General features: G+C 47.0%; 1 protein-coding gene across 1 annotated transcript in view; it reads right to left on the bottom strand.

Annotated features, from left to right (window-relative positions):
• Window positions 1-227: 227 nt before the first annotated feature.
• Window positions 228-10,125, bottom strand: part of GMIP (GEM interacting protein) — a 31,904-nt gene continuing 22,006 nt past the window's right edge. Inside the window, exons 14-15 of the mRNA XM_075577385.1 lie at window positions 8,512-8,551; window positions 228-7,046 (exon numbers count right to left, since the gene is read on the bottom strand). Coding sequence (XP_075433500.1) covers window positions 6,832-7,046; window positions 8,512-8,551 — 255 coding nt within the window. The 3' untranslated portion in view covers window positions 228-6,831. The remainder of the gene's footprint in view (window positions 7,047-8,511; window positions 8,552-10,125) is intronic.

Below are 10,125 nucleotides of genomic sequence, written 5' to 3'. Positions count from 1 at the left end.
TACAGCTACATCTGAGAAGCAGCAATAGCTGCTAATTGCTCTGTGCATTTAAGGACAACTACAATCAAGTACTTTTTGTTTTTGGAAGACGAACCATACAGCTTTCCTAGGCTGCCTGTCCCCATTAGGGATTCTGCTCCTTAGCAGGTGGACTGGTATATCTGATATATATATATATATATATATATATAAAAAAATAAATTAAGGCCCAACGCACTCTCCAAGTATAAACTTAAAAACCGTTTATTGCATCCAACATGATAAAAAATATAGCACTATATATAAAAACTGGCAAGTGCACACATCATAGAAATCATATACACAGGTACCTTACCCAACCCCATGGATCCAGATAAAAGAAGAGGCAGTGTATTAAAGAATTAATGATCCAACGTTTCGGCATTAAAGTGGGACCTTCATCAGGGTATGCTAACGTATGGAACAGTATAAATACATCAAGAACAGGAACTAAAACCCCACCAGATAAAGAGGGTCGCCAGGTGGCATCTCCAAAAATACTGGACACAATGGGGAAAGGTGTGACACACTCGAGACACAAACACACTCATGCTCAAGAAACGCGCACGCACGCTCGGGACACACACCACACTGCTCCATGCTGTTTCCTCCTCTGCTTGGCCCCACCCTTAGGCTCATGACAGCTCCTCCTGATTGGCTGCATTACCCAGCAGCACAGTGGAGGAAGCTGCCCAGCCCCCTAGCAGCATCCCTGCTCAGGGAAGTCCTGCGCCCCCCCCAAGCCAATCAGGTCACTATGTTCAGAGAGATGATACCCATACATGTGTATGTATACACATGTCGAGCATTACCACTCATTTTATACTGGACAGAGCTTCCAAAATTACAGGACAGCCCGGTTCAATACTGGACACCTGGCAACCCTACGGAGTCAGTGAGGACCTCACCGAAGTGAACCAATAAAGTGAAAGTCTACCTAAAACCATCGGCCAAAAAAACAAAACAAGCGTCAATAGCATTACAGGTTAAAGAGTCGGGCCCACGTACAGTAGGACCATAGTGACCTGTTTAGTGGGTGAAAGGGGCAGTCCCGTATAAGACCAATGAGACATTGTGACAGTGAGCGTGTGTTAAAAATAGGTTACATTTCTTTATTGCATGTGAACATAATGGAAGGGAGGCGTTAACAGACGATGACACAGTGAACACTCCAATGCTAAATATAAACACCAAAATGATCATGCGTGGCACTTTTATCAAGGGCAAATGTAAGTGAACATCGTGTTGACATGTCCACTATACTCCGAAAAGCTGCAGGCTGTATGGTGGCCATCAGGCGCCATGGATCGGAAATTTAAAACAAATATATATTTTTAACTTATTATTTTAAACGGAGTATATAATAATAGGATTCGACAGTGACATGTTTCATGGGTATAAGGCAGGGGTGGGTAACTCCAGTCCTCAAGGGCTGGAGCCACTGATTGAGCCACCTGTGCTGAAGCAGGGATATCCTGAAAACCTAACCTGTTGGCGGCCCTTGAGAACTAGAGTTGCCCAGCCCTGGGTTAAAGGGTCAGTGAAATGTAGGAGCACGGTGACCTAATAGCAGTGACGTGTTTAGTAGGGTAAAGGACCAGTCCCAAGTCACCTTATGATAGGGATGTTTACCTGGTTATAGGGTATTTATTTATTTATAAAATATTTTACCAGGAAGTAATACATTGAGAGTTACCTCTCGTTTTCAAGTATGTCCTGGGCACAGAGTTATGATGACAAATACATGTTTACAAATACAGTTACATAAATGAGCAGGGTATACATTATATACAAGACATTGCGTGCACAGTTAAAGATAATATATATTATGGGCGTATGAAACAGTTACAGACCAGATTAAAATGTGAGACAGCCTTAGATTTGAAAGAACTTAAACTGGTGATGGATGTAAGAGACTCTGGAAAGTTGTTCCAGTTTTGGGGTGCACGGTAAGAGAAGGAGGAGCGGCCGGATACTTTGTTGAGCCTTGGGACCATGAACAGTCTTTTGGAGTCTGATCTCAGGTGATAGGGCTGCATGTGGTAGGGGTGAGGAGCTCAGATAGCTGGGTAGCTTGCCCATAAAGAATTTGAAGGCAAGACAGGAAAGGTGATTCCCATATAAGACCTATTTGACAGTAACATGTTTTATGGGCTAAAGGGACAGTCCCATGTAGGAGCAAAGTGCCCCAGTGACATGTTTAATAGGTTATAGGGTTCAGCCCCATGTGTCGGAAAAGTGACTCAATGACAATGAATGTAAGCATTTCCCATATAAAGAGGAATCGTAGAACAAGAGGTTTCTGCGGTGGATCAGGGGAGACGTGAGGAAGTCCTTCACTAAAGGAGAAGTGCATCCATGGAACATGCTGCCAGCAGAGGTGGTGAATGTTAATCTGACATTTATCTGCGCACCAGGTGCCTATGAAGTGTGGGCATGTCACCATCTATTCCTCCCTGGAGGAGTGGGAGTATTTAAAGGGATATCCGGATCATTACAAGCATAGGATTGAGTATCAGCAGACTCTCTCATTTAGGTAATTCACTCCCCTTTTAGCATTCTAGCCGCAGTTTGCGCCATAAAATTATCAAGTAAAGATGATATTCACTATAAAGATATTTCGGAGACCTCTTACCGGACTAGTTCAATGTAAATGTAATACACAAATATAGATAAGTTAGTCAGTTAAAAGTATTTGGTAAGGTTATACAGAGGTTAGTGACTGTTGGTGTATAAGCATGTGTGGGTCTGTGTGTATCTGAGTACGTGTGTGTGCTTGTTCAAATCCGTGTATATCATTGCATAAATCATTACCTTTGTGTGTACTGTATGTGTGTCAATGTGTTAAGGTGAGTTAACGTATGTGTATTGTATGCATATCTGTGTTTTAACATGTGTGTACTATGTATCAGTGTGTTAATGTGTGTGCATCAGTGTGACTGTATATCAGTGTGTGTGCACTGCATATGCATTAGTTTGGCTGTATGTATATTGATGTTAATGTACGTGTCCTGCGTATAAGTGTGTGTATTAATGTCTGTATGTATATACAGTTATTGGCTATGCAGGGGATCACATGTTTTTCCCCAAAATTACGATTAATCTGTTTATTCAGGGTGCTCTGTTCCAGCAGATGGATCTATGCACAATGACTCAGCTGAAGAACCTCACCTACCACCATGTCAATTACAACGGAGAATGGACCACAATATTTGTTTAAGGTAAGTTTTCCAGTGCAGTTCGTCTGCACCAAGCCAGACACAGCCTGAGGAATCGGTTTCATGTTGTAAAAGAAAACTCGCTGCCCACCCTGAGGAATTTATGGTGACATGTTCATAATAAGACGTTCCCCAACATTCACCATGAAGCTATGGAAAGTGAGTAGGATTTGCAATTGAAAAAGAGAAGACCCATTGCAAATCAGTTTAGAAAAGGCACAAAGGAACTAACTCAGGAGAGCAACCGTGTGCCTGTGATGAAAAAGGTTTGTCTTGTAACTCGCGTCTTGAACGACAGGAGAGAATTCACAAGGGAGAGAAACCATACATGGAAAGGTAATGTGGCAAAGGTCTCATCCAGCTCTCCAATCTTCTCACGCACAAGATAATTCACATAGGGGAGAAACCGTATGCCTGCAACGTGTGTGACCGAAGCTTTACACAGATCGCGATTTATCTGAAATGGAAGAGAAGCTGTGTACCTGTTCTGAGTGCGGGAAATGCTTTGCTCGCATCTTGTTAGACACCAGAAAAATCATGTGGGGAAGAAGCCGTACACTTGCAAAGATTGCGGGGAAATCTTCACCCAGCTTAGTTCAGAGGTTACACTCGTGTGCGAAGCGGTTTGCATGCAGTAAAGGTGGCAAAAGTTTTGCTCAACGGACGCATCTCGGTCGCCACTGGATAGCTCACACGTGGGAGAAACCGTTCTCCTGCTCGGAGTGTGGAAAAGGTTTGTAGTCGACTGTTGCATATCGTCATACACCGGAGGACTCGAACAGAAGCCGTTTGTCTGCTCTGAATGTGGGGGAGGTTTCGTTAGACTGTCAATCCTTGTCACACACCAGGGAACTCACACAGGAGAGATGTTGACGTGCCATGAATGTACTGTAGGAAATGCTTTGCCCAGCTCACAAAGCTTGTCAGACACCAGAGAACTCACACAGGTGAGAAGCCACATGTCTGCGATGAGTGTGTGAGACGTTTCTCCCTTAGTTCCCATCTTTACAGACATCGATCATAGCATAAACTCAAGACCTCACAATGTCATCATACAGCTCATCCGGGAGAGAACCTTTGAGCGGGTAATGAATGCGGAAGGAAATACACTCAGCTCTCCACTCTCTTTAAACCATGGAAGAATTAACATGGGGAAATAAGGTTGACTTAAGCAAGGCTTTTTCCACATGGAGAAGAAAAACAAACTGGGGAGAAGCAGCAGAGTGTTTTCAGTCATTTTGGGAGAATGTTCATTCCGGTCTGAATCCTTCTTGGGCGTCAAAAGCGTTATGAGGGAGACAAGCGGAATAAGGTTTATTCGACTCTCGATTTAGAGATGTCAAAATTTGCTTCACCGTTTTTTCGACTTTCTCTAGGGGAGGCGAGAACATATTCAAATGATCATTTGCATATTTAAATGAGCTAATTTCCCAGGTATGTTCACATGTATCTCCTTACATGTTGTATAGATGAGTGTTTTGGGAGGTATAGAAGTCAATGTGTACTCTACTCAATAGTATTTCTCCCTCTCGCTCCCGTCTCTCTCGCGCATGCACAGTGCAGAGTTATTTGCTTCCTGTATACAAAATAAGCCAGTGCCCATTTTACCTGGGCCGGCTGAGTTGGAACTTTATCTGATTAATGCTCTTTCCCATTCATCACTATAAATGATGACTTCATTAAGCTGCCATCATGAGTCCAACCCACGTCAAAGAGTCTAGGGTGAATAATTGCCTGGTCACAACAGAGGTTAGGTGACGTTGTGTAAATACTCTGCGGCATTTACATACTACGGGGGAGTTAAGTTTAAAGCATGATTTAGTTAAATAATACTTAATTGTCCGATTTCTATGAAGAACGTGTCAGTCATTTATTTAACTTACAGAACATGTAGCTGCCACTAGGTCACTTCGGTCTTTTAAGAGACTGCCCCTTTAAAATAGCACCCTCACTAATTTTCCCGTTACCCCGAATTTGACCTGTCTATTGTATTGGAGAACTATAAAATAAATAAAGGTGGCCGCCAGTGACGTCACGACTTCCTGATGAATGAGGTTGGGTTGACGGCTATTTTGATTTCTCAAAGGGGAAAAAAATGACCGTCACTGGCTTTGTCAGCCTCCCCCCCACACACACCACAAGCATTGCAAGTCCCCCGACACAGCACAGGCAGCGGCTTAGCCACCCTCCCCCTCACACACACACACACTGCAAGCCCCCCAAACACAGCACAGGCAGCGACTTAGCCACCCTCCCCCTCACACACACACACTGCAAGCCCCCCAAACACAGCACAGGCAGCGACTTAGCCACACACACACACACACACACACACACCTCACGCATTGCAACCACCCCGATACAGCACAGGCAGCTAATTAGCCAGCCTGCCCCTCACACACACACACACATTGCAAGCCCCCCGACACAGCACAGGCAGCGACCTAGCCCGCCTCCTCCTCACACACCACGGGCAATGCCACCCTCGCCTCATACCCATCAGAAGTAGCAGTACCAGGCTTTCCGATACACATGGCATGGGCAGCAGCGGTACCACCATCACACAAGCAGCATGGCCGCAGCAGTGGCAGAGCGCCTTGTTTCCAACTCAATTCCAGTTCCATGTTCCTCAGTATTTTATTTGTCGTATGTATTGGGAAACCTGCCGCCTGTATCTCCCAGATTCCCTGTGTCTTCCAGCTCTCTCCCCCGCCAATCCTCCCCCTCAAGTTTCTCTCAACTTCCTTTAACCCACACCCCCACCCAGCTCCTCCAAACCTCCACCGCAGGCTCTCCATGCTCTGCCTCCTCTCTTCGCCTTCCCACAATGCCTTGCTTAACCTCCTTTCCTCCCCTCTCTGAATCACCTTGCCAAACCGTTCTGCTTTGCCCAATATTCACCTCCGCCCCCACCCTGTGCCCCTTCCTCCTCTAACTTTTCCCTCTTCACCCTCTCCTCTTGGCCTCCTCTACTCTCTGCCTCACCTTCACATTCTTTCCCGCCCTTCCTGCTCTGACTCACATCCTGTCCCGTAATATCAACTCTCCGCTTCCCAGCCTCTTCCTCCCCTCCTCTTCCCCCCTCTCCAGGCTGCGTTCAAACAGAATGCGATGTGCGCGCGCACGTTCGGCGCTCTTTCGCTTTTGGCGGGTGGGAGCTTTCAAACTGAAAACGACACCCGGCCGGCGAAAGTACAGCGTTGACGCCGCAGCACTTGAAGACAAATGAAGTTGTGATTTCAAGCGGCAGCCGCGTCACGTGTACTTCGCCAGCCAATCAGAAACACGCACACACTTTGTTCCTTTTTTTATTTTTTATTCGGTGGCTGTTTAGTCCCGCCTCCAAGTCGGTTCATTCTGTCTGCTGGGCATGAGCACACATCGCCCGGCAGACAGAGGCGGAGAGGCGGGGACGCGCGGCCGTGCAGTAGCCTGCCTGAACTCAGCCTAACTCTCCCCACTCCTCTACCCAATCGCCTCTCTCCCCTGCCCCTCCTTACTCTCCCCCTACACCTCACCCCTACCCGCTCCTCTCCTCTTCCTGCCACCCCTTGACAGCGCTCTTGCCCTCTCCGGCATCTCACTGCGTTGCCGGTTACTCTCGGCCTTCGCAGTGACCCTCCGGGGTGGCAGAGCCCCCTTCCGGTCCCTCCTCTCCCCCGGCCTCGCTTTGAGCCCCCGATCCTCTGCTCTTGGGCTGTTCTGCACGCACAACCTTCACCGGCAGGCGGCTGAAGTGACCCCTGGAATGTGTCACGCTTTCCAACTCCCCTTCCTCTTCCCGTTGTACTCCGTCTTCATCCTCACCATCTGGGTCAGAGAGCAAAGTAAAGAGATTAACCCCCTTTTCCTGCTAAATCGACGCCATAAAACCCCATGTTGGAGAAACAAAGATGGCCGCCTGCTAAAGTTGCTTCATAAGGCCGTGCTTATAGTGCCGGCGACGGCGCGGCAAAACAGATATATTGCCGCCGTCGCGTGAGCTTATAGTAGAAGCGGCCCGACGGCTTGGTCGCGATCGTAGCTTCCAGCGACCGCAGCGTGACGTCTCCGTCGCCGTCACTATAAGCGCGGCCTAACTCTCAACCCTTCATCGTTGGAGTCTTTGCTGTCTCCTTATCTCCCTCTCTATGTCGTCTCCTTATTTAGGGCCTAACTCCTAAGCAGCGCTTAAAATTCTGGCGACCCCCCCCCCAAAAAAAATCCTTAATTCTAATGTTTTCATGCCCGGTAATAACTGTACGTTTGATATATTAAGAAAGGACTAAAGGCCGTATTTACTAAGCAGTGTTATTCCAGGTGTCGCCTCCTGTGACGTCTGCCTGTGAGAGGGACCATTTGCTCACCGCAGTAGGGTGTGCATTTGAAAGGAGCGGGATTTTCATATGTTGAAGCTCTCACGTCAAGACTGGCTTTCTGTAGCAGTGATGTATCCCTCAGTGTTAGAGATATCTCTGCTGCCGGGTCATTGTGGTTTGCCAACAGTCCTGGAGACTTGCTGGCTAGCTGGTAGCCCTAGAGGTTTGCAAGTTAGCGAGTATTACTAGAGGTTTGCTGGCTAGCCGGTAGCCCTAGAGGTTTGCTGGCTAGCCGGTATCCCTAGAGGTTTGCTGGCTAGCGAATCTTGCTAGAGGTTTGCTGGCTTGCCTTATCCCTTAGAGGACTGCTGGTTAACCGCTATCCCTAGAGGATTGCTGGCTAGCCGGTAGCCCTAGAGGTTTGCTGGCTAGTCGGTATCCCTAGAGGATTGCTGGCTAGCCGGTAGCCCTAGAGGTTTGCTGGCTAGCCGGTATCCCTAGAGGATTGCTGGCTAGCCGGTATCCCTAGAGGATTGCTGGCTAGCCGGTAGCCCTAGAGGATTGCTGGCTAGCCGGTAGCCCTAGACGTTTGTTGGTTAGCCAGTATCCCTAGAGGATTGCTGGCTAGTCGGTATCCCTAGAGGATAGCTGGCTAGTCGGTATCCCTAGAGGATAGCTGGCTAGCCGGAATCCCTAGAGGATTGCTGGTTAACCGCTATCCCTAGAGGTTTGCTGGCTAGCCGGTATTCCTAGAGGATTGCTGGCTAGGCGGTAGCCCTAGAGGTTTGCTGGCTGGCCAGTAGCCCTAGAGGATTGCTGGCTAGCCGGTAGCCCTAGAGGATTGCTGACTAGCAGGTAGCCTTAGACGTTTGTTGGGTAGCCAGTAGTCCCATAGGCTGACGCTTGCAGGGCGTAGGACTGTGGAGGTGGCAGGAGTCTCTCCTAGAAAGAAGGGACAATAACGAGCGAGACTGTACCTGAAGTCCCGGCACACGGTGGACCCCCTTCCAAGGAAGCCTGAGGGACAGAAGAGATACAAGGGGCTAAATATACTTTAAATGCATGTATTTACAGCGTACTCTCACCCTCAATCTCTCTATATAGCGATATTACATTTATAAAGCAACCAGGTGTTTATCGCGCAAATGAAAAGTGAATAGTGATTTATAAAGGGTGAATGACATGAGCAATAAACCCGGTGAATAAATGAATTAAAGACGCAGACCAGAGGAAGCCTGTGTACGAACAAACGCGCCACGAGGAGCGGCCAAGTCTTCAGTGGGGTTGGGGTGCGCCCGAAGTCACTCTCCGCTTTTTACCAGCTGGGAAAGTGTGAGCGGCTTCTTCCCCATCTGTGCTGTTTGTCTCCGTGAAGTAAAGAGTCAATGCGCTATTCTGCGGGTACTTGTGCTTTTTCTCCACGTGAGGTTTCCAAGGAGCATCCACTTCAGGGGCTCCTGTTCTGCACATGCTATATACTGCCTATACTGCACATGCTATATACTGCCTATACTGCACATGCTATATACTGCCTATACTGCACATGCTATATACTGCCTATACTGCACATGCAGTATACTGCCTATACTGCACATGCTATATACTGCCTATACTGCACATGCAGTATACATGGGATATCAGTGTTTCATTCATTCATTTATTCGCTGGGTTTGTTGCACTTATAATTCACCCTTTACAATCACCATTCACTTTTCATTGAACACCTGGTGGCTTTGTAGTGTCTAACTGTGGGTTGGGGCAGCATTTGATTTTGTTTTTTATTCACATATATTAATTGTACTTGTGTGCGCCTTATTTTTTGTTCACCTTCAGATCGCATATATGTATATGCAGACGCAGCAAACGTTATTGCACGATTAACGCAGTACGTCACGTTAACACTGGCGCCTTATTTAACCGCCGTGCTAGGAAAACAACGCTTAAGGAGATAACAACATGTGTTATGTAACCCATTGACTCACGTTAAAGTTAGCTACGTGTGTGTGTGTGTGTATATATATATATATATATATATATACATACACATACATACACACACACACACACACACACACGTAGCTAACTTTTTATTAAATTTTTTTTTTATTAGGCAATCATATTTTTACAGAGTGTTGACAATACAGTAATGCAGAGTATGGGCCTAATACATCTTTTTTCTTTTTTTAACTGAAGGGAAAGAAGAAAGGCTCAACGTCCCCCCTGGCCTTAGTTGGTCCATCGGGGCGGCGTGAGAGTAGAAACAGAAAAAGGGGATGGGGAGGGGAGGGGAGGGGGGGAATGGGTACGACCAAGACAGGTCTTACTCTCCTACTCCTTGTCGGCTCTTGGCTGTGTCGTGGCATTTTATCTACTTCTGGGTTATTATGGGTGAGTTCGGCGTAAAAGAGTCATATGGGTTTCCCATGGGTCCCAGATTTTATTAAATGTGAAGGAAGACCTTTTCAGGAAGGCTGACAGTCTTTCCATGTCCTTTACTGTTTGTACTCTTTGTATTATTATTTGTTTTGAGGGAGGAGACACCTTCTTCCAGGCCGCAGCCACCGCACATCTAGCCGCCGTTAGGATGAAGG

This window comes from Ascaphus truei, chromosome 20 (assembly GCF_040206685.1).
Source record: "Ascaphus truei isolate aAscTru1 chromosome 20, aAscTru1.hap1, whole genome shotgun sequence".
Lineage (NCBI taxonomy): Eukaryota > Metazoa > Chordata > Amphibia > Anura > Ascaphidae > Ascaphus > Ascaphus truei.
Note: the sequence above shows the minus strand (reverse complement) of the source record. Positions and strands in the feature narration are given on the sequence as shown.